This window comes from Symphalangus syndactylus, chromosome 18, assembly GCF_028878055.3.
Source record: "Symphalangus syndactylus isolate Jambi chromosome 18, NHGRI_mSymSyn1-v2.1_pri, whole genome shotgun sequence".
Classification (NCBI taxonomy): domain Eukaryota; kingdom Metazoa; phylum Chordata; class Mammalia; order Primates; family Hylobatidae; genus Symphalangus; species Symphalangus syndactylus.
In genome coordinates this window covers 21,577,233-21,600,580 of record NC_072440.2, presented here as the reverse complement: position 1 = coordinate 21,600,580, position 23,348 = coordinate 21,577,233, and the positions used below count along the sequence as shown (strand labels likewise).

Genomic DNA, 23,348 nt, shown 5'->3' with positions numbered 1-23,348 from the left:
TCCCCCAGGGAAGCCACTTTACACGATAGCAGTGGCAGCAGAGGCTAGCGAGAAGACAAGATTCAGACTCTTCAACTGGGGAGCACAGCTAGCATTTCCCGAGCCTCAGGTACATGCGGACCGTGACCCTCCCTGGGACCCGGGGGGGCTGCTCGTCAGGACTAAGGAAGGAGAAGGGGGTGTGAGAAACCTTTCACCATATACCATCGAAAACATTCACCTCAATGGCCTTGGTTTACATATGGGGAAACTGAGGCACATAAAGGGAAGGGAGTATGTCCAGTCTGTCCTTAATAGCAAGACCCACTGAATACACCTCTCCTGGCTCTCTGTTTAGTGTTTGGACGTTCAAAGATCCCTAGACTAGGCGGCGGGAGTTTCAGGGCCACGATCCAGATCTTATACCAACTGTGTGTGGCCCTGCACAAAATCACTCCCCGCTCTTTGGCACTTAAGTTGGCGAAACTGGGATGTGCTGGGACCTCAAAGGGCCATTCCAGTAGGGGAGTCACAGGCCCAGGTGGTGAAGGGGTGAAAGGGCATGCTGTCTCGGGGTTTATAGTCCACTGAGCCTCGCCGGAGGTAACCCCGGCTCAGGGATGCTTTCGTTGCCATGGCAACCGCCGGGCCGGCGCGGGCCCGAGTGCGGCTGAGGAAGCTGGGACAAACCCTGCCCTTCCCAAGATGGCGGCGGCGGCAGGGCAAAGGGCGGGGTTAGACGCTGTCGGCCTGTCCAGACCGTTCCTCTGTTTTCTCTTGTTCCTACTAACGGCGAGCTTCCGCCAATACTTGTTCTTGTTCTTGGTTCCGAGCGTCCCGGGAGCCGGGAAGGGAAGGATTGTCTGCAGGGATTGGAGCAAATATCTAGTGGGGGGGAAAGGCGGGACTTCCGCGTCCTGCCGGAAGTGACGTGACAATCGCGGCCACCGCCAGGTGGAACGGCAGGTGGGTTCAGGTACCAGCCTGGCCCGGACCCGGCTGTGGGACCAACGCTTCCGGTGAGCGACAGAGGCAGCTCCCCAGGGCCTGGAGACCCGTGGGGCGGGCTCTGGGATCTGAGCCCATCGTCCTGGCCTGGAGTCCCCCTTTGTACCTAGTAAGAATCACCTACCCAGCCCCCCACCCGGAGACTGCCCCATCCCACTCCAGAGGGGAAGAGGAGGTCCCTGCTGTCCCGTATGAGGGTGGTGGAGGGAGGGGTGGCGTTGGCATTTAGGCACTTCGGTTCCCTAAATCCTATGCTCCTTTCTCTCCCCGATCCAGTTCCCCATTCCCCTACCGAGCTGGGCAGTTAGCCAGCCCACTCCAACTCTCGGAACCATGTTTGCAGACTTGGATTATGACATCGAAGAGGATAAACTGTGAGTATTTTATTCCCCCAAGTTCCAGCAGTATAGGAGCCCCAAGTTCCTCATTTCCTTGGACTTCCCAGTCCCACAAACCCTTGCTTCTCAGCGGTGGATCAGTTGTCGTACTGAAGCAGCAATGGACCCTGCTCTCCCAGGAGCTCACTATTTGTAGGGGGCTGTGGACAGTTAAAGGGATAATCACAGCTCAGTGCCATAAGGGCACTGTTAGCATGACTTGGTGACAAGAAGAGCAAAGCAGATGGAGCAGTGCTTCTGCTGGGGTGATCAAGGAAAGCTTAATGGAGGACGTAGCAGTTGAGCCAGGTTTTGAAGGTTGAATAGAAATATTGTAGACACACCTTCCTTCCCAACATAGGCTATTAGTAGGACAGATTTTCAAAAATTAGATTTGTCTTCCCATTAGAATATATCCTCTTTCAGATCAAGCAGTGGGTGCAATGCCTTTCTCTGTGCTCAGCACTTAGTAAGGGACTTGATGTCAGTAGGTTGTTAGGGAATGTTTTTTGAATGAATAAGTGAATTAGCGTGAGTACTTATCATAAAACACCAGTCAATGCTTATTTATAGTGGAAACTGACAGGTAATTGAGCAGTTGAGAGGTGGGAGGTAGACAGTTTAATAGAGGAAGACTCCCTGGAGTAGGTGGCCATCATACTCCATAGATGCCTGATAAGGTGACAAGGACAGAACCTGGCTCAAATCTCAGAGATCAAATAAATGAAAGGGAAGGGGGACCTATTTTTATAGAGTGCCTGCTGTGGACTGGGTTGCTGTTAGTGCCGTCCATGCATGGTTAGAAGAACTCTGATGAGGGTGCTCATCCCCATTTTATGGATGAGGAAATTGAGATGCACAGAGGGTGACTTACCCAAGTCCCATAGCTGGCCGGGCGCGGTGGCTCACGTCTGTAATCCCAGCACTTTGGGAGGCTGAGGCAGGCGGATCAACTGAGGTCAGGAGTTCAAGAGCAGCCTGGCCAACATGGTGAAACCCCATCTCTACTAAAAATACAAAAACATTAGCCAGGCATGGTGGCGGGCGCCTGTAGTCCCAGCTACTTAGGAGACTGAGGCAGGAGAATCACTTGAACCCGGGAGGCAGAGGTTGCAGTGAGCCGAGATTGTGCCATTGCACTCCAGCCTGGGCAACAAGAGCAAGACTCCGTCTCAAAAAAAACCAAGTTCCATAGCTGATAAATGGCAGAGCTGGGGTTTGATCCCACATCTGCTTAACTCCAAGAGCTGTGCATGTTCCAGCACAAAATGTTGTTTTGTCCAAGGGAGGGAGAGAAAAAGCTGGGCAGCCAGTGGAGCCCCTCAGGAGTTTTAGAGGGCCCACCCCCTCCAGTCATCCTTCCGCCAGGAGAGTCAGCCTAGCTTGCTTTTCTTTCTAGTGGAATCCCGACTGTGCCTGGGAAGGTGACCCTGCAGAAGGATGCTCAGAACCTGATCGGGATCAGCATTGGAGGAGGGGCCCAGTACTGTCCCTGCCTCTATATCGTCCAGGTATTGGGCACTTTGGAGGGGGGGCACAAGGTACATCCCTACTTGGGCATGACAAAGGCAGGTTCATTTCTCCATGCTGCATAGCTGACTCCTTCTCATTCTTGAGGTCTGACCCTCTCAGAGGGGCTTTCTGACCACCTGCGCTGCATTGGTCTGCCCTGTCTTCTCCCCTGTGTTGCTCTGTTTTTTTCCTTCTTGGCACTCATTACTTGTTATTTGCCCTCTGTCTAGTAGAGTAGACTCTTTGCACTGAGGGCAGTGTCCTGGTTTGCTTTTTCACTGCAGTAAGCACCAGGGACAGTGCCTGGCACATAGTGGACATGCAATAGAAATTGACTGTTGAATCAACAAAACCATCAGCCTTGGGTACTAGCCAAAATGAAGTGTCATAGGAACATGATGAAATAATGGCCTGAGTTCAAATGCAAGCTTCTTCCCTACTTACTGGCAAGTTACTTAACCTCTTTGGGCCTCAGTTTCATCACCTAGAAAGCGGGGATTTAAAACAGGTAGACATAATCATCTCTGGGTTCTTGTGAAACTCAACAAAATGACATAACACACTAGAACTTAAGAAACGTGCATTGGCCAGGCGTAGTGGCTCACACCTGTAATCCCAGCACTTTGGGAGGCCGAGGTGGGTGGATCACGAGGTCAGGAGTTCGAGACCAGCCTGGCCAACATGGTGAAACCCCATCTCTACTAAAATACAAAAAATCAGCTGCGCGTGGTGGTGCATGCCTGTACTTCCAGCTACTTGGGAGGCTGAGGTAGGAGAATCGCTTGAACCTGTAAAGTAGAGGTTGCAGTGAACTGAGATCACGCCACTGCATTCCGTGCATTCCAGCCTGGGTGACAGAATGAGACCCTGTTTCAAAAAAAAAAAAAGAAAGAACCATGCATTAAGCAGTAGCTGCTGCTATTTTCCAGGTAGCTGTACATTTTCCCAGATGCTCTGCCAGTGGTAAGGAGCACTCTTGTGTCTCTTGTAGAGGAAGCTGTGCTGGTGATATTCTGTCCACTGTAACTCAGGAGTGGTGACAGGCCTGCTGTGGGGCCTCCTTCACTGTGTGGCTCATTCAAGTCAGTGACCTTGCTGTAGCCTTGGGAAGATCTGTTCTAACCCTCTCACTGGTGGCAGATGGGAAACTGGCCTCTGTGAGGATCTTGCTAAGGAGTCACTTGTAGGCCTGGAAGACAGATTCCCAGGATTGACCTGGTCTTGCTTCTGCTCACAGTGCTGCCTCCTTCATGAGCCATTTGGCCTCCTGTGACCCAGGAGGCATTAGCCAAGCCTTCCCCAGGCCTGGCCTCCTGGCCATGTGTCTGCTCAGCCTCTTGCCACCTCCCTCTACCTACCTTGGGTGCAAGTTTGCTTAGAATGATCAGACATTATAAAATCGTATAATTGATTTTTTTTTTTTTGAGACAGAGTCTCACTGTGTTGCCCAGCCTGGACTGCAGTGGCATGATCTTAGCCCACTGCAACCTCTGCCTCCTGGATTCAAACGATTCTCATGCCTCAGCCTCGCGAGTAGCTGGTATTACAGGTGTGCGCCATCATGCCCAGCTAATTTTTGTATTTGTAGGAGAGAGAGGGTTTAGCTATGTTGGCCAGGCTGGTCTCGAACTCCTGACCTCAAGCGATCCGCCCACCTCAGCCTCCCAAAGTGCTAGGATTACAGGTGTGAACCACCAGCCAATAAAATAATAGAACTGGCCGGGTGCGGGTGGCTCACACCTGTAATCCCAGCGCTTTGGGAGGCTGAGGTGGGCAGATCACCTGAGGTGAAAACTTCAAGACAAGCTTGGCCAACATGGTGAAACCCTGTTTCTACTAAAATACAAAAATTAGCCAGGCATGATGGTGGGTGCCTGTAATCCCAGCTACTTGGGAGGCTGAGACAGGAGAATCGCTTGAACCCGGGAGATGGTGGTTGCAGTGAGCTGAGATCGTGCCATTGCACTCCAGCCTGGGCGGCTGAGTGAGACTCCATCTCAAAAATAATCATCATCATCATCATCATCATCATAGAATTTTTTAAATTCAATTTCGTTTTTATCAAAGTGCCATATGACTTGCCTTTACCAAGTCAAGAGCATTAAAAGGCCTGTGTCAAATAATAGCAATCCACTGCCCTTCCCCTGGGCACCTCACCCGGCTTTCTCTGTCTCTTCATGCATGGGCTTCCATTTTTCTCAATAGTCTCACTCTGTCGCCCAGGCTGGAGTGCAGTGGTGCAATCATGGGTCACTGCAGCCTTGATCTCCCCAGACTCAGATGATTCTCCCACTTCAGCCTCCAAGTAGCTGGGATTACAGGCATGTGCCACCAAACCTGGCTAATTTTTGTGTATTTTTTGTAGAGACGGGGTTTTGCCATGTTGCCCAGGCTTGTCTCAAACTCTTGGGTTCAAGTGATCCGCCCGCCTCAGCCTCCCAAGGTGCTGGGATTACAGGCGTGAGCCACCGTGCTCAGCCTATCCTGTTCTTTCTTGATCTGTCACCTGTAAATATCCATTGACTTTGCCTCGTCCAGTAGATGAGAATTTAGTTCTTCCCATGACCAGTCTGTTTCTTCTCATCCCACCTTTCCAACGTAGTTATTTTTCCATTTTTGGCTAAATTAATATTAGTACAACAGAGATTTTGTTCGGGAAATCTTTTCCAAATGCCTCCTAGGCTCTGTTGTAGGCACTAGGGATAAAAAATTGAAGAAAACAGGTAGTTTGTAGTGGACAACATGGCGGCCTTCATGCTGGGCTCGCTGTTGTGGACGTTCAAGCAGATGGTTCCTTCATCAGCTTCAGGCCAAGTTCGAACTCACTATGTAGACTGGAGAATGTGGCGCGATGTGAAGAGACGAAAAATGGCCTATGAATATGCAGATGAGAGGCTACGTATTAATTCACTCAGGAAGAATACCATTTTGCCAAAAATTCTTCAGGATGTGGCTGATGAAGAAATTGCTGCCCTTCCCCGGGATAGCTGTCCTGTTAGAATCAGAAATCGGTGTGTTATGACGTCCCGTCCGCGTGGTGTGAAGCGGCGCTGGAGGCTTAGTCGTATAGTCTTCCGTCACTTAGCTGACCACGGGCAACTTTCTGGGATTCAGCGAGCGATGTGGTAAATGAGCTCCAGAACCTATTGAGCTTGCAGGGAAGCCAGTTCCAGCAAGCAAAGATTTTTTGAATAGACCAAACCCTAGTCTCTACAGGGGCCCAGTACAGTTGTTTGGCCTACCTGATGCTATCTCTAAACTACTTTTAAAATGAAGAAATTTGGGTGTTTCATGTCAGTGAATTATCTTTTCTCTTGGACTTAACAAACATACTGTTCCCGTACATAGTGCAAAGAGGAGTATAATAAATATTTTCTGTGAATGTTTTTTATACCCTCCTTTTAAGTTTAATCTTTTAATAACAGAGGGGTTTTTGTATTTTTAAGAGCATTATTTCATAAAATGTTATCTTATACATAATCCAAAAAAAAAAAAAATTGAAGAAAACAAAGATCTCACTCTTGCAGAGCACTCATTCTAGTCAAAACAACTCTATGTTTAACTTTCTGAGGAATCTATGTTTCTTTTCTTAATTCAGCCTTTTCTTCTTTTTTGAGAGGGTGGAGGTAATTTCCTGTTTTTTTTGTTTTTTTTTTTTCATTTGCACTCTCCTTGTTTTCTCAGTATGTTTTCCACAATTTCCCATCTTTTTTTTTTTTTTTTTTGAAATTAAGTCTTGCTCTGTTGCCAGGCCGGAGTGCAATGGTGCAATCTTGGCTCACTGCAACCTCTGGCCCCCAGGTTCAAGTGATGCCCCTGCCTCAGCCTCCCAAGTAGCTGGGATTACAGGCACGTACCACCACTGGCCTGGCTAATTCTTGTATTTTTACTAGAGACGGGGTTTCACCGTGTTGGTCAGGCTGGTCTCGAACTCCTGACATCAAGTGATCCACCTGCCTCGACCTCCCAAAGTGCTGGGATTACAGGCGTGAGCCACCATGCCCGGCCCCATTTTCTTCAGTCTGTTTTCCGCCCTGTAGTCTCTCCCACTTGTGCCCTCCCCCTGCCCCTGCCCCTTCTCTTTGGATTCCCCCATCTTGGGGGTCCCTTTCCTGGTTTACTCCCTGATCTCCCGTGGAGAATATCCTCCTGTAGCTTTCTGAGAAAGGGCATGTGGGATGTCAATTTTTTGAGACCTCGGGTCTGTCGTTTTTGGTCATTGTGGTTCCCATATTCCTTTCAGTTGACATTTTGGCTCATTCGATTCAAGAATGAACGTCAAGGTTGACAGTAATTCCTTCATGGAAGTGTGATGGCCTTGTCACATTGTCCTTTGCTGTCACATGGCTATTGCCATTCTTATTTGTGATCCTTTATTTGTGATGTGTTTTATTTCTGATCTGTGAGGACTTTGAGGACTTTCTTTTTGTCCCTGGTGTTAGGAGGAGTCGTGATGATAGCTGCAGGCACAGGCTTTTGTTTATTGTGCCAGATCCTCAGAGGGCGGCGTCATTGGGAACGCCGTGTCCTTCTTGTCATGTATCTCGATGATGACATCCTGCTTCTGTATTCTCTGTTCTGTTTTTTTCTATATTTTTATTGTGGTAAAATTTACCATCTTAACTTTTTTTTTTTTTTTTTTGAGACAGGATCTTGCTCTGTCGCCCAGGCTGGAGTGCAGGGGTGCGATCACGGCTCACTGCAGCCTCAACCTCCTGGGCTCAAGCAATCCTCCCACCTCAGCCCCCCAAGTAGCTGGGACTACAGGCACGCGCCACCATGCCTGGCTCATTTTTGTATTTTTTTTGTAGAGACAGAGTTTTGCCATATTGCCCAGGAGATCTTCTCACCTTGGTTTTCCAAAATGCTGGGATTACAGGTGTGCACCCCCGTGCCCAGCCCTTGGTCTATTTTTGAATTAGGTTGTTTGGTTTTTGTTGTTGAGTTTTAAGAATTCTCTACAAAGCACAATCGGCTAAGAGGAAAAAAAGAATAAAGAGTTTTAGGAATTCTGTATATATTCTAGATATTAATCCCTTATCAAAAATGTGATTTGCAAATATTTTCTCCCATTCTGTGGGTTGCCTTTTTACACTGTTGATAATGTTTTTTTCTTTTCTTCTCTTCTCTTTTCTTTTCTTTTTTTTTTTTTTGAGTCAGAGTCTCACTCTGTTGCCCAAGCTGGAGTACAGTGATGGGATCTCAGCTCACTGCAGCCTCCATTTCCCAGGCTCAAGCGATCCTCCCACCTCAGCCTCCCAAGTAGCTGGGACTACAGGCATACACCACTATGCCCAGCTAATTTTCGTATTTTTTGTAGAGACAAGGTTTTGCCACATTGCCCAGACTGGATGGTGTATTTTGATGCACCAGTTTTAAAATCTTTATGAAGTTCAATTTGTTTATTTTTTCTTTTGTTACTTGGATCTTAGGTGTCATATCCAAGAAATTACTGTCAAATCCAATGTCATGAAGGTTTTGGGCTAGGCGTTTTTCTGAGTTTTATAGTTTCAACTTTTACGTTTAGGTCTTTGATCAATTTTGAGTTAATTATTATTATTATTATTTTTGAGACAGAGTCTCGTTCTGTTGCTCAGGCTGCAATGCAGTGACATGATCTCGGCTCACTACAACCTCCGCTTCCCAGGTTCAAGCGATTCTCCTGCCTCTGCCTTCTGAGTAGCTGGGACTATAGGCGCCTGCCACCATGCCCAGCTAATTTTTGTATTTTTAGTAGAGATGGGGTTTTGCCATGTTGGCCAGGTTAGTCTCGAACTCCTGACCTCAGGTGATCCGCCTGCCTTGGCCACCCAGAGTGTTGGAATTACAGGCATGAGCCACTGCGCCTGGCCTTGAGTTAATTTTTGTATATGGTGTTAAGTAGTGTCAACTTCATTTTTCACATACCATTGTTGAAATGACTGTCCTTCCCCATTGAATGTTCTTGACACCCTTGTCAAAAATCATTTGACGCCAGGCACGGTGGCTCACGCCTGTAATCCCAGCACTTTGGGAGGCTGAGGCAGGTGGATCACCTGAGGTCGGGAGTTCGAGACCAGTCTGACCAACATGGATAAACCCTGTCTCTACTGAAAATACGAAATTAGCCGGGTGTGGTGGCGCATGCCTGTAACCCCAGCTACTCGGGAGGCTGAGGCAGGAGAATTGCTTGAACCTGGGAGGCGGAGGTTGCGGTGAGCGAGATGGCACTATTGCACTCCAGCGTGGGCAACAAGAGCGAAACGTCGACTCAAAAAAAAAAATCATTTGACTATGTATCTGAGGCAGGAGGATTGCTGGAGCCCAGGAGTTCAGTGCCACAGTGAGCTGTGATCACGCCACTGCACTCCAGCCCCGGTGGTGAGACGCTTTCTCAAAAAACGAGAGCAGAGGGTAGGGTGGAAGACAGAGCCAGGCAGTAGTCAGGTGTCTTCCCAGGTTCCATCTTAGCCCTCCCTTTCCTCCCCCACAACTCTCCTTATGCACCCACAGGTATTTGACAACACCCCAGCAGCCTTGGATGGCACAGTGGCAGCTGGCGATGAGATCACCGGTGTCAATGGCAGGTCAATCAAAGGGAAAACTAAGGTGGAGGTGGCGAAGATGATTCAGGAGGTGAAGGTAAGGGTTGCTGCAGAGCAGGTGTCCAGAGGCAGTCACACATGCTTCTGAGACCTCCAGGCTGCCAGAGGCCCCAGCAGGCTTGGAAGGGGGTATCAGCCCTCACCACCCCCTTCCTTGGCACGTGCAGGGTCAGGGTCACACTCCAGCCTTCCTCGTCCATCCCTCGTTCATTCAATAAATAGTAATTGTGCTTCAGGACTTGTGCTGAACCTTGGCAAGAGAGTGGGCAGCAAGACCACAAGGTCCCCGTGAGCTCCCAGGGAGCTGACAGACTCGGAACCACCCCTCAGGCAAGCCCATGTGTCCCCCGTCAGCGCTGGAGCTGAAGCTAAAAGTCCAAGGTGATCCTCCCTGGGTCAGTAGACACCCAATAATGTCAGCCGGGTCACGCTGGGCCTGCGAGGGCTAAGAGGGAAAGAAGAGCGCCCTTTCCCCATCCTGTGGGAACTTTCGGTCCCACGCAGCCTCCTGGGCTCATAGACACCCAGAGACCCCCCTCCCAGGCCAGCTGATCTGCTGCTCTACAGACCAGAGTCACCTGCTGCTCCAGGCCCAGGCTTCTCTGCAGGGACGCTCCCTCCTGGAATGGCAGGCGGCATCCCGGCCTCTCCCGAAGCGAGCATGCAGCCCCTTTGCCATTTCCTAGCCATGTGGCTGCTAGCGAGTCTCAGGAAACCAATACCGTGAAAGAACTGATGTGCAGGCAGTGCACAGCCATGGGATGATAAGAAAGTCCCAGGGGCAAGGGTCCCCACTGTGAGTTCAGCTTGGCCAAGGGTGGCAGCTACCTCCCTCAGCCCCACTTCCGTCCTCCGGGTTCTGGCACCCCTGATAGTCCCCCTTCCTGCCTTAACCCAGGCCAACTGCTGCTCCATCCTCTCTCCCCTTTATCCTCCTGTCCTGCTCCTGAGTGGCCCCTGCTTCTCTCCTTCCTTGCTGTAGGAAGAGTCCCATCCTGCACATTCTCCTATTCCAGCCCCTTTAGCCATAGGACAAATCAGGGCCTGGGGCTGGGGCTCAGAGCTCTGTTGTAAAAAAGGAAGCAGAAAGGTTCATTGAGACCCCACAGCTACCACTCCACGTGGTCTGGGTATCACTGCCTGAGGCATGACCTGTTAGGCAGAGGAGCTGATCACGGGAACAGGTGCAGAGGGTCTCGTTCTGGCCGAGTTGGGTTGTGTGTGCCCCCCTCCCCATCTCTGCTCGCCAGGTCCCTCCCTGTCCTCTCAGGCTTGGTCATATCAGCTCCTCAGGTTGCCCGTGAGAACAAGAGCTCTTTGTATTTGCACACGGCCATGACAGGGATGGAGCAATGGCCCAGCTGCCCTGTTTGGGTGCTGGGCAGGGATTACTCTCCTCTCCCATCTTACAGGTGTCCACAGGTGGGGAGTGACCTGCTTGTGGTCACACAGCTGAACTGGAGCCCGGGCCTGACTCCCACTGCAGCCCGCTTGCTGTTGGCCTACAGCTGCTCACTGTGAGGTGGCCCCTGAGCACGCCTGTGTTTCATTCTGGGGGAGCAGTTCATACCCCACCTCTGACTCTGATTGCATCTGCTCATTTTGGTTTCCCTTGGGGACTTGATTTTTAAATCCTGTTTTATATTTGGATGAATGTGGTCCCAAGTTCAAGGGCTTTTGGTTTGCAAGGATGAGAGTGAACACAGTGCCCTCCCGTGCTCGGGGAAGTCCTCTTGGGAGAAGCCTGTGTCTCCTGAGCAGTCGTTAGAAAGTGGTTTGTGTAATTCCCTGATTCGCATCAGCCTTGGGGGGCTGGGGCTGCCCCTGCCCCTTCCCCTTGGTGCCCCAGCACCAGGCACAGAGCAAGTGCTCAGATGTAGCTGTTCAATGAGTAGAGGGATTCCTGGGGATGGGGTGGTTTGGGGTGGAGGAGGGAATAATCAGTGTAGGGAAATGACACGGCAAAGGCTTAGAGTGTGGTTTGCGTGGGGAGGGAAGAAGGAGAGCCTGACCTGGCCGAAGCACAAGACATCAGAGACTGCCAGGCTGTGGGCCGTGTGCCGGCCCTGTCCCCACTGATTCCCCAGGGCTTGGATGTAGAGTAGGAAGGGAGGGGCCTGGGAGCAGACAGGGTCACAAGGTGGGGCCATGTCACAGCTCTCAGCCTGGCCCTTACTGGGGCTTTTTTTTTTTTTTTTTGAGACAGAATCTCATTCTGTCATCCAGGCTGGAGTGCAATTGTACGATCTCAGCTCACTGCAACCTCCGCCTCCCTGGTTCAAGTGGTTATTGTGCCTCAGCCTCCTGAGTAGCTGAGATTACAGGCACATGCCACTATGCCCAGCTAATTTTTGTATTTTTAATAGAGATGGGGTTTTGCCATGTTGCCCAGGCTGGTCTCAAACTCCTGACCTCAAGTGATCTGCCCGCCTCAGCCTCCCAAATTGTTGGGATTACAGGTGTGAGCCACCACACCCTGTGCTGGGCTCAGGATTCTCAGTCCAGAACAGTCTTGGCGGGGAAGGGGCTCAGGGTCTGGAGCCTTCCTCACTAGTCTGTGTGTGCTGCTCTTCCAGGGGGAGGTGACCATCCACTACAACAAGCTGCAGGCGGACCCCAAGCAGGGCATGTCCCTGGACATTGGTAAGCTGGTCAGAGCAGTTACGGGTGTCCAGCAGCCTCCCTGGATGGGCCCTGGCCCAAAGGAGAAGTGCCACAGCCAGCCCTGCCCTCCCCTTTATGACAGGAGAATCCAGAGTTACATGGCTGTGGGCTCTGACCTCTGACCAAGCAAATCTGAAAGGCCTGGGAGGACTCCCGGTGCTCTCCCTGCACCTGTTCCTGTACTCTGTCCCTGGTTTCTCACTCCCCCGTGTTTCACCCCTACCTCCCTGCTTCGGCCACCTCCTCTGGGAACTTGCTACCCTAGGGTTGTCCTTTGCAGGCCAGTGCCTTGGCTTACATGGCCCAGGGCCTCACTCTTCATAAAGGGAGAGCAGCCTAACTCTGGCCTGGCGCCTCATGCCCTCTAGCACAGCCGCTCTCCTCCCTGGCCTCTCCTGCCGTCAGCTCCCAGGGAGACTCTGGATCTGAACTGGACCTCAGGCATTGGGCAGAGGGTCTGCGCCCTGGGATAAGTTCCCTCCTGTTAGAGGGGCTGAGCCTCGGTTCTGTAGAAACTTTAAGACTCAAGAGCTGGACAGCAGCTTCGAGTCCTCTGGACCTTCACATTACGGATCAAAGCCTGAGACCCAGAGAGGGCGCTGCAGCCCCTGGTGAGCGCACACCTAGGTCTCTCAGCTCTGGATTCCAGCAATCCTCTTCACACACCCTAGGGCCAGAGGCCAAGGGGCTAAGGGCAGGCTGGATCTCTCTGGCAGCTCCCTCCGAAACCCTCTGGTTCCAACACGGGACTAAGTCCCTTTCCTAGGACTAAGCTGGTCAGATGCAGTAATTCAGTCTGGGGTCCGAGTTTCACGGTCATTGATGGTGCCCATTACTTTCACATAACCAGCCCAGGGGCCCCTCTTCTCCCCCTCTCCTTTATGTGATACCCTAGGTCCTGATGTGACATAGAGGAGAGGAAGAGGCCTCCTTGGCTTCCATTAGCCTGTGCTGAGCCCGGGCAGCACTGGGCTCTCAGCGACCACCAGTTGATGTTGCGCAGCAGGCCCTGGGCGAAGCACTTCATGTTTAACTGCCCAGACTGCCAGCACCTCTGTGAAGCAGAGGGAATAGGGCAGGGGCCTAGGACCTCCCCACTGGACATTCCCCACTTCACAGCCACCCCCATCAGCCCTTCTGCCCCCTATGGGGTGCTCCCTGTGAATGGAGGTAAGGCTGGGGGCAGGGATGGCCTCTGGGCAGCCACAGACTCACCAGGTCCTTTGTCCCCCGCTCAGTGTTGAAGAAAGTCAAGCACCGGCTGGTGGAGAACATGAGTTCAGGGACCGCAGATGCTCTGGGCCTGAGCCGGGCCATCCTGTGCAATGGTGAGTCCCTTCCTACCCAGCTTGGGCCCCGGGGACTCAAGCCCAGGCTGAGAAGAGGGGAGGGGCACCATGGCTGCCCACCAGGCTGCTGTGGGTCCCGTGGGTCTGACCTTGGCCTCTGTCCGTGGAACTGAGAAGTCACCATCTCTGCATCCCCAGAGGCCTCTCCAGCTCCCGGAGGGTCCACAGCTGTCAGCTGGGCTGTCTTAGCCAGTGTCCCTCAGGTCACAGATGGGGAAACAGACTTAGTGTGGGGAGGTGCCTCTGCCCCTGCCCTCAGCCCCCTTACCCCTCACCCCAGCACTCTCACTGCCCACCTCGCGCCTCCTTTGTCCAGGAGGTGGCGCTGCTGCCCTTGCCTCTGCAGGTCCTCTCTTCGTGGTGGCTGCCCAGGCGAGGGGGGAGGCGTGTACATGCACATTTACACACGCATGCACACATGCGCACACACTTTCCCTCCTTGGGGTGGCCAGCGAAACACTCAGTCCCACTCCTACCGTCGCCAGTCCGAGTTTTAAAATAGCAGCAGCTCTGCAGTGTGCGTGTGGGGTAGATATAAATACCTCTAGAAATTGTAGGCTCAGCTGGGCACACTGGGCTTTATTGGCTAGGGAAGTGGGGGTGGGGTCTGAGCTTGTTCCAAATGGTGTACAAAAGTGGCGGCTGCTATTTTCAGCCTCCTGGTGCCTATAAATCCTTGTTACTGTAGTTACCAGCCGTTGAGATGAAATTAGAACTGGTTGTTGTGTTTTTCCCCCCAAACCTTGCAATTTCCCTGGCCTTAAATAGGGTTTCTAAAATTGAAGCTGTCATGATGTCCCATGACCCAGCTAAAAACAACAGCACGATGCTTACATGGCTCCTTTCCTGCCGGCTGGCCAGGTGCTAAGGCTCTGGGGAGCCCAGGCCTGGAGGCCACCGAGTGGCCAAAGCCTCCCCAAGATCTCTGAATTGCTCCCTTCCTCCCCCGACAGCCTGTCGCACAGCCACCTCCCTGCCCAGAGAGGCCTGAACACAGCCTCCGCTCTGTAGGGACCAGCCCCACAGGGTCGGTGGGTCTCTCCCTGTGTGCGGCAACGAGAGAGTGTGGAAATAAAGACACAAGACAGAGATAAAAGAAAAGGCAGCTGGGCCCGGGGGACCACTACCACCAATGCGCAGAGACCGGTAGTGGCCCCGAATGTCTGGCTGTGCTGTTATTTATTGGATACAAAGCAAAAGGGGCAGGGTAAAGAATGTGAGTCTTCTCCAATGATAGGTAAGGTCACGTGTCCACTGGACAGGGAGCCCTTCCCTGCCTGGCAGCCGAGGCAGAGAGAGAGAGAAGACAAAGAGAAAGACAGCTTACGCCATTATTGCTACATATCAGAGACTTTTAGTACTTTCACTAATTTACTACTGCTATCTAGAAGGCAGAGCCAGGTGTACAGGATGGAACATGAAGGTGGACTAGGAGCGTGACCACTGAAGCACAGCATCGCAGGGAGACGGTTAGGCCTCCAGATAACTGCGGGAAAGCCTGACTGGTGTCAGGCCCTCCACAAGAGGTGGAGGAGCAGAGTCTTCTCTAAACTCCCCCGGGGAAAAGGAGACTCCCTTTCCGGGTCTGCTAAGTAGCGGGTGTTGTTCCTTGACACCTTTTGCTACCGCTACACCACGGTCCACCTGGCAACAGGTGTCTTCCCAGACGCTGGTGTCACCGCTAGACCAAGGAGCCCTTCTGGTGGCCCTGTCTGGGCATAACAGAAGGCACTCTTGTCTTCTGGTCACACCTCACTATGTCCGCTCAGCTCCTACCTCTCTATGGCCTGGTTTTTCCTAGGTTATGATTATAGAACGAGGATTATTATAATATTGGAATAAAGGGCAATTGCTACAAACTAATGATTAACGATATATATAATCATATCTAAGATCTATATCTGGTATGACTATTCTTGTTTTATATTTTATTATACTGGAACAGCTCGTGTCCTTGATCTCTTGCCTCGGCACCTGGGTGGCTTGCCACCCACACCGCTCCTCCCTTCTTCTGCTAAAAAACCCTGACCCAGGTCAACACAGGGGGCTGGGGAGCAGAGAGCGCCCGACTGCCCCCCCCCTCCCCTGCAGCCCTCACCGTCACACCACTGCCCGTCGCCCAGCCACTGGGCTGGCTTCTCTGCTGGGCTTTGAGCCTTGAGAGCAAGACTTGGCTCAAAGTGAGCCTGACATGGTGGTTGGCACACAGTAGGTGCTCAAGAAACACTAAGCCAGTGAATGTGATCACCAAGGCCTCTTCCCAGTGTGAGCTCTCTCAGCCTTCCTGAATTTCCCCCTCCCTCCCCAAGTTGTGTTTTCCCTTCTGAGCCATCTGTGTGCTTGGGAGGCAGAGACCACGTCCTTCCTGCGCTAGAGGCCTGGCTGCTCCATCTCCAGTCCTATGGCTCCTGCCAGCCTTCCTCCCCAGCTGCCAGCAGGCTTTGTGATAGAAGTGCGGGAGCTTTGCCTGCTAGGCATGGACCCTCCGCTGGCCATGGGGAGGGCCTAGTCATTTACAAAACATCTTTGAACCCAGCTGACCCGAGGTGCCAAATCCCCCTCCCTGGGACCCCTGATCTTTCCCATCCTGGTTCTCCTCTGGGGTTGCCTCTCGCCTCCCCAGCCTGGCCCTGGGCCTCCTGTGGCTTGCTGAGCCCACTGACCTCCCCTCTTCTTTGAATCCCGACAGATGGGCTTGTCAAGAGGCTAGAGGAGCTGGAGCGGACCGCTGAGCTGTACAAAGGTGGGTTGGGGGTGGCCTCGTCCTGGCACTAGCTCTACTCCAGGGAGCATGCTCTTAGCAGAGTGGCAATAGGGGTGCTGGCACTAGGAATGCCAGCCTACAAAATCCTAGGGCCATGGGCATTAAGAGTTCTTAAGAATATATCCTTCTTCTGAATTTAAAAATAACTCAGGGGCCTGCTGCAGTGGCTCACGCCTGTAATCCCAGCACTTTGGGAGGCTGAGGTGGGCGGATCACTTAAGGTCAGGAGTTTGAGACCAGCCTGGCCAACATGGTGAAACACCATCTCTACTGAAAATACAAAAATTAGCCAGGCATGATGGTGCGTGCCTATAATCAGTACTCGAGAGGCTGAGGCATGAGAATCGCTTGAACCAGGGAGGCAGAGGTTGCAGTGAGCCAAGATCACACTACCGCACTCTAGTCTGGGCAATGGAGCAAGACTCTATCTCAAAAAAAAAAACAAAACCTGATACTCATAAAAATTCAGAGAATAGCACTTGTAAACATAGCGAGAATCCCCTGGAATCCCATGCTGTCCCAGGGCTAAAGCCCACAGCAGGCTGTGTACCCCTACGTCTTAAAAAATCCTGGTGCCCCTGTCTAATGGGGCTCCTCATGGGTTGGGTCAGACTGATCTTTTACCCCTGGGCTGTGGTTGGGCAGTGGGGAAAGGCCACGTATCAGGGCCTAGCAGAGGCCTTGGGTGGGGTGTGCAGTTGGAGGCCTTGGGTGGGGTGGGCAGTTGGAGGCCTTGGGTGGGGTGGGCAGTTGGAGGCCTTGGGTGGGGTGAGCAGTTGGAGGGCTTGGGTGGGGTGTGCAGTTGGAGGCCTTGGGTGGCATGGGCAGTTGGAGGGCTTGGGTGGGGTGGGCAGTTGGAGGCCTTGGGTGGCATGGGCAGTTGGAGGGCTTGGGTGGGGTGGGCAGTTGGAGGCCTTGGGTGGGGTGAGCAGTTGGAGGGCTTGGGTGGGGTGTGCAGTTGGAGGCCTTGGGTGGCATGGGCAGTTGGAGGCCTTGCCCTGGGCCAGTGTGGTCCCTGCCATGCGTCCCCGTTCCGCATCACTCGGTCTCTCCCACAGGGATGACGGAACACACCAAGAACCTCCTACGGGCCTTTTATGAGCTGTCGCAGACTCACCGAGGTAATGGCATCCCCCAAACCTGTGGCGTGACCCTGGGCAATCCCTGGGGCTTCTCACTCCCATGCTGAGGTGGGTCAGACCCACAGCGCCTGACCTCAGGCTCCCCCTGGGCTGGGCCTGGTCCTAGGTGCTGGGATTTGCTATGGGCCTGCGGGGAGCATCTAGATCAGCTGGCCTCTTTTTTTTTTTTTTTTTTTTTTTTTTTTTTAGACGGAGTCTCGCTCTGTCACCCAGGCTGCAGTGCAGTGGCGCGATCTCGGCTCACTGCAAGCTCCGCCTCCCGGGTTCACGCCATTCTCCTGCCTCAGCCTCTCCGAGTAGCTGGGACTATAGGCGCCCGCCACCACGCCCAGCTAATTTTTTTGTATTTTTAGTAGAGACGTGGTTTCACCGTGGTCTCGATCTCCTGACCTCGTGATCCGCCCGCCTCGGCCTCCCAAAGTGCTGGGATTACAAGCGTGAGCCACCGCGCCCGGCCCAGCTGGCCTCTTAAGGGCCGCAATGATGGACAGGCCCCACCCTGTCTCCTCACACTGCCACTGGCAGTCCACAAGGCCCTTGCTTATTTATATTTCTGACAACTCTGTAACTCTGGGCAGGCTGACTGCAGCTGACCCCAGCTACTGCAGAAAATGAAGCCCAGACCGAGGAAAGGGCCACGCCGCTCCCAAGTGGTGGAGCTGTTGTTCCAATCCAGGTGTCTAGACTCGGCCAGTGTTGTTCCAATCCAGGTGTCTAGACTCGGCCAGTGTTGCTCCGATCCAGGTGTCTGGCTCGGCCAGTGTTGCTCCGATCCAGGTGTCTAGACTCGGCCGGTGTTGTTCCGATCCAGGTGTCTAGACTCGGCCAGTGTTGTTCCGATCCAGGTGTCTGGCTCGGCCGGTGTTGCTCCGATCCAGGTGTCTAGACTCGGCCGGTGTTGCTCCGATCCAGGTGTCTAGACTCGGCCAGTGTTGTTCCGATCCAGGTGTCTGGCTCGGCCGGTGTTGCTCCGATCCAGGTGTCTAGACTCGGCCGGTGTTGCTCCGATCCAGGTGTCTAGACTCGGCCGGTGTTGTTCCGATCCAGGTGTCTAGACTCGGCCAGTGTTGTTCCGATCCAGGTGTCTAGACTCGGCCAGTGTTGTTCCGATCCAGGTGTCTGGCTCGGCCAGTATTGTTCCGATCCAGGTGTCTAGACTCGGCCAGTGTTGTTCCGATCCAGGTGTCTAGACTCGGCCAGTGTTGTTCCGATCCAGGTGTCTGGCTCGGCCGGTGTTGCTCCGATCCAGGTGTCTAGACTCGGCCAGTGTTGCTCCGATCCAGGTGTCTAGACTCGGCCAGTGTTGCTCCGATCCAGGTGTCTAGACTCGGCCAGTGTTGTTCCGATCCAGGTGTCTGGCTCGGCCGGTGTTGCTCCGATCCAGGTGTCTAGACTCGGCCGGTGTTGTTCCGATCCAGGTGTCTAGACTCGGCCAGTGTTGTTCCGATCCAGGTGTCTGGCTCGGCCAGTGTTGTTCCGATCCAGGTGTCTAGACTCGGCCAGTGTTGTTCCGATCCAGGTGTCTAGACTCGGCCAGTGTTGTTCCGATCCAGGTGTCTGGCTCGGCCAGTGTTGTTCCGATCCAGGTGTCTGGCTCGGCCAGTGTTGTTCCGATCCAGGTGTCTAGACTCGGCCAGTGTTGTTCCGATCCAGGTGTCTAGACTCGGCCAGTGTTGTTCCGATCCAGGTGTCTAGACTCGGCCAGTGTTGTTCCGATCCAGGTGTCTGGCTCGGCCAGTGTTGTTCCGATCCAGGTGTCTAGACTCGGCCAGTGTTGTTCCGATCCAGGTGTCTAGACTCGGCCAGTGTTGTTCCGATCCAGGTGTCTGGCTCGGCCGGTGTTGCTCCGATCCAGGTGTCTAGACTCGGCCGGTGTTGCTCCGATCCAGGTGTCTAGACTCGGCCAGTGTTGCTCCGATCCAGGTGTCTAGACTCGGCCAGTGTTGCTCCGATCCAGGTGTCTGGCTCGGCCAGTGTTGCTCCAATCCAGGTGTCTGGCTCGGCCAGTGTTGTTCCAATCCAGGTGTCTGGCTCGGCCAGTGTTGCTCCAATCCAGGTGTCTGGCTCGGCCAGTGTTCTGCCTCAGGCGGCGCCACCTCCACAAACCTCGACCCAGTCTTCTCTCACTGGTCCCTCTGGGGAATGAGGGCCAGCTCCCTTGGTGTGTACACTCAGGACTTTAGGGGGCATAGACCAGCTCTTGGAGGTGTCAATCCAGTTTCCTCCAGGTGCAGACTCAGCTCCTTCAGGGGGTTTAGACCAGCTCTCTTGGAGGTGTAGCCCCTGTGCAGACATTGGCCTCCAGCCTGTCAGGCCCCCTGCCCTGCTTCTCCCCAACAAACCCCTGGCTTCTCTTAGGGGGCCAAGTGGGGGCAGCCTTCAAGGCAAACTTGTCCTGCAGCCTTTGGGGACGTGTTCTCTGTGATCGGGGTGCGGGAGCCCCAGCCAGCTGCGAGCGAGGCTTTTGTGAAGTTCGCCGATGCCCACCGCAGCATCGAGAAGTTCGGCATTCGGCTTCTGAAAACCATCAAGCCGGTAGGTCCTGTTGAGCATGCGTGTGTCTGGCGTGTGAGGGTGGGGAGGGGAGAGTGCGGCATGCAGAGAAGGTCCTGTGCTGGAGTCCTGTGCCTGGGTACAGCCTCTGGCTCAGTCACCCACACAGTGGACTGTGGGTGAGTCACTGTGCCCCCTTGGGCCTTGCCATTGACCTCTGGGCTGGCTTCTGACCCTGGCTCGCCACTGAGTCGCAGCTTGCCCTAGGCCTGGCACTAGTCTTCTCATCCTTGAGAGGGACAAGGCATCGGGGAGCACCTCTGATAGTTGAGTCCACCAACAGGGGTGACACATCAGTGCCATTCATTGTCACCCTGGCACCCGCCCCGCTGTGACAGCCTCAGCATCCACCCACCCTCTTCCAGATGCTGACAGATCTGAACACGTATCTCAACAAAGCCATCCCGGACACTCGCCTCACCATCAAGAAGTACCTGGACGTGAAGTTTGAGTACCTGGTGAGTAGTCCAGGTGCCCAGGCTGCTAGGGCGAGCGCCCACCCTGGAGATCTGCCCCACTTCAGTCAGCCACGCTGCGGCCAGCGAGGCCAGCCAGCGCCGACCGCATGTCTGCTCCAGGTGTGGGCCCAGAGGCTCAGGGAGGTGCAGCCAAAGCTCTGCTGCGCCTGCACAAAGAAGCGTCTGAGAGCCTGGGGTGGGCGTGGCTCTCGCTGTGTGCACTCTGACCCCTTGGGATTTGTTGCCTTTAAACAATGGGATAGACTAGGTGAGTGAGCGTAAAGTGGGTGTCAGTGAACGTTCGTGAGTTTTACATTTAATTATACTATAGTCAAAGGAATTGAGAGAAAATGCTCCATTAAGCAAGCCAAGGTTCCTTTGCTGCAGGACTTATCAGAGCCTTTGATAGGCCCAGGTGCAGTGTGAATTTTCAAGGGTCTTCCTACGCTCCTTTAACGACAGACCCCTTTTTTCCCAGAGCATCTCTTGGGCCTTGAGTTTGGTCAACTCGGCCGCAACTCGGCTGCCTAAGCCTCAGGCCCTGTCATCCCCCAGCACCTGCCGCTGCCCTCTCTGGGACTCTCTGAACACCTGCGCCAGCCTCTCCCGCTGCGTGTGGGTGATGGGGGTGGAGCTGGGGATCTGGGGTGGGGGTAGCCACTCTGACAGCCTCACCTGTCCCACACAGTCGTACTGCCTGAAGGTGAAGGAGATGGATGACGAGGAATACAGCTGCATTGTGAGTGTTGGAGGGGGTGGGGGGCTTGTACCTCCCCCCACCTGGTCTGCCAGGGATAGCAGGTGGCTCAGGCCAACCCGGGAGAGACCTGGGGGACTTGGCTGGACTCTCGTTCCTGGAGATTTGGGGCCATCTTCCCAGTCCCGCTGGGCCTCGGGGTGCTGGGCACCCGGCCGGGAACCACTCCCTCAGTCTGGGGGACTCTTGGAGGGAAAATCGGATTTTCTTCACTCCTATGAGGCATTTTTAAGTTTTTGATTTTTCTGCTGTCGGGATCCATCTCGTGGCCAATGTTCATTGAATGTGGCAGAGGTTTGGGTTTGGTTTTTTCCTCTCTTCAAAGCTATCACTGAGTGCTTCTGAGAAACACTGAAGTCTCAGAAATGAGGTCTCAGGAATGAGGAACCGCTGTGGCTTTGAAAGCTCAGTGCGGTGCGAGGCTGTCCCTGAGCAGGCCCTCCTGTCCAACCCCCGCCCCAGGCCCTAGGCGAGCCCCTTTACCGGGTGAGCACCGGCAACTATGAGTACCGCCTGATCCTGCGCTGCCGCCAGGAGGCGCGCGCCCGCTTCTCCCAGATGCGCAAGGATGTGCTGGAGAAGATGGAGCTGCTGGACCAGAAGCACGGTGAGCGCAGCCCTCCTCCCTGTCGGCTCTCCATTAAAGAGGTGGGAAAACTGAGGCCCAGAGGGGTAAGGTACTCACCTGAGGTCTCAGGGCCAGGCCACGGCCCGGATGTAAAGCCCCTCCAGGAGCCCAGCCATCTGCCCAGAACCTGGCCGGGGTGGGGCTGGCCGGTGCGCGTGGGCTCCGTGGGCTGCACTCCATGATCCATTTACCCTGCAGCCTCCTGCCTTCCCTGAACTGGGAGCTGGGAGGCCCCGGGCTGGGCGGCGCCTGCCTCCGCCCCTTGCCAGGTCATGAGGGGTCAGGGAAGTGCCCGAGTGGGAAGCCCAGGGGAGGCGAGAGTTGGGCCGGGTGGGCTGGGAGAGTCTCCTCCCTGAGGCAGGCAGCCAGAGCCCACTGCAGCCTGTCCCCCGACCTCCCACCCCAGTCCAGGACATCGTGTTCCAGCTGCAGCGCCTCGTGTCCACCATGTCCAAGTACTACAACGACTGCTACGCAGTGCTGCGGGATGCCGACGTCTTCCCCATCGAGGTAGACCTGGCGCACACCACACTGGCCTATGGCCTCAACCAGGAGGAGTTCACAGATGGGGAGGAGGAGGAGGAGGAGGAAGACACGGCAGCTGGGGAGCCGGCCAGGGATACACGAGGGGCTGCTGGGCCATTGGACAAGGGTGGAAGCTGGTGTGACTCCTGAGTGCCCCGCGGGTGTGGTGCCCGGGGCAGGGTGCATGAGAGGACGGAGCCTGGGATCGGGGCGGGGCGGGGCCGCCGCGCAAGGGGGCGACACATAAAGGCCTGCTGGCTTGGGGCGCCTGCCTCCCTGCTCCTCTGTCCTCGCACAGTGAACCTGGGCTCCTGCCCAGGACAGGCACCAGGGTCATGGCCTGGGACCTGGACACTGGCCCCTCCACCCTCCCTCCCCTCCCGGCTCCCTGGCCAGAGGGAGAGCTTGGTCTCTGGACCTGCCTTAGGAAGGAGAGGGAGGGCAGGAAGGAAAAGAAAGGACTTGGATGTGGCAGTCGTCTGGGCCCTGCTCCTTGTGGGCACTCACACTGCCCCCGGAGCCTGCCGGGAGTGGGGCCGGCGGTAGACAGCTGAGGTTGGGGCCAATGTCTCCTGGGCACCCTTGCCTCGCCCCAGACTGGCCCATCCAGTCCCCATCACACCTCGGCGGCCTTTATTTATTCTGTTCCCCCAGCTCGGCCACTTCTCTGAAGGAGGGCTGGGTTCTGGGCCTGTATCGAATAAACACAAACCTGGATGGCGCAGTGGTCGCAGTGGCTTCAGACTCTCCTCGTCTGCCCTTCCCCTCCACCATCTATTGACAGCACCCTTGCTATGCGCCATTTATGCCTCACTGAAGTGTTGCAGGGCTAGCACTGTGGTCCCCTCACAGCTGGTGATTTGAGGCTCAGAGAAGGGTCTTGCCCAAGGCCACACCCTGTGTGGAGACACAGTGCGTTTTAATTCAGATCTGTCCTGAAGGCCTGACTTTGCCACCTGCCTCCAAAGCTTTCTGCTTTGTGGAGCCTTTTGTATCTCACCCCCGCCCCTTTCCCCTTGCCCCCTTCCCCCCGCCTCCAATCTGTGAC

At 54.3% G+C, this 23,348-nt stretch overlaps 2 protein-coding genes across 4 annotated transcripts; both read left to right on the top strand.

Moving 5' to 3' along the window:
- Nucleotides 1-588: 588 nt before the first annotated feature.
- Nucleotides 589-23,024, top strand: PICK1 (protein interacting with PRKCA 1). Of its 3 annotated transcripts, none has more exons than XM_055251797.2 (13): nt 589-998; nt 1,264-1,361; nt 2,764-2,875; nt 9,369-9,497; nt 12,037-12,103; nt 13,363-13,452; nt 16,163-16,216; nt 17,296-17,358; nt 19,781-19,914; nt 20,298-20,390; nt 21,079-21,129; nt 21,610-21,754; nt 22,182-23,024. In XM_055251797.2, exons 2-13 carry the CDS (start codon nt 1,321-1,323, stop codon nt 22,448-22,450), a joined length of 1,248 nt encoding a protein of 415 aa, XP_055107772.1. In that variant the 5' UTR covers nt 589-998; nt 1,264-1,320; the 3' UTR covers nt 22,451-23,024. The 3 variants fall into 3 exon arrangements, with proteins under 3 accessions (XP_055107772.1, XP_055107773.1, XP_055107771.1); XM_055251798.2 differs by having other exon boundaries at nt 732-945; XM_055251796.2 differs by having other exon boundaries at nt 897-1,096.
- On the top strand, nt 5,595-6,362 carry LOC129467360 (small ribosomal subunit protein uS14m). The gene has a single exon (XM_055251822.2). It carries the CDS (start codon nt 5,619-5,621, stop codon nt 6,003-6,005), a length of 387 nt encoding a protein of 128 aa, XP_055107797.1. The 5' UTR covers nt 5,595-5,618; the 3' UTR covers nt 6,006-6,362.
- Nucleotides 23,025-23,348: the final 324 nt, after the last annotated feature.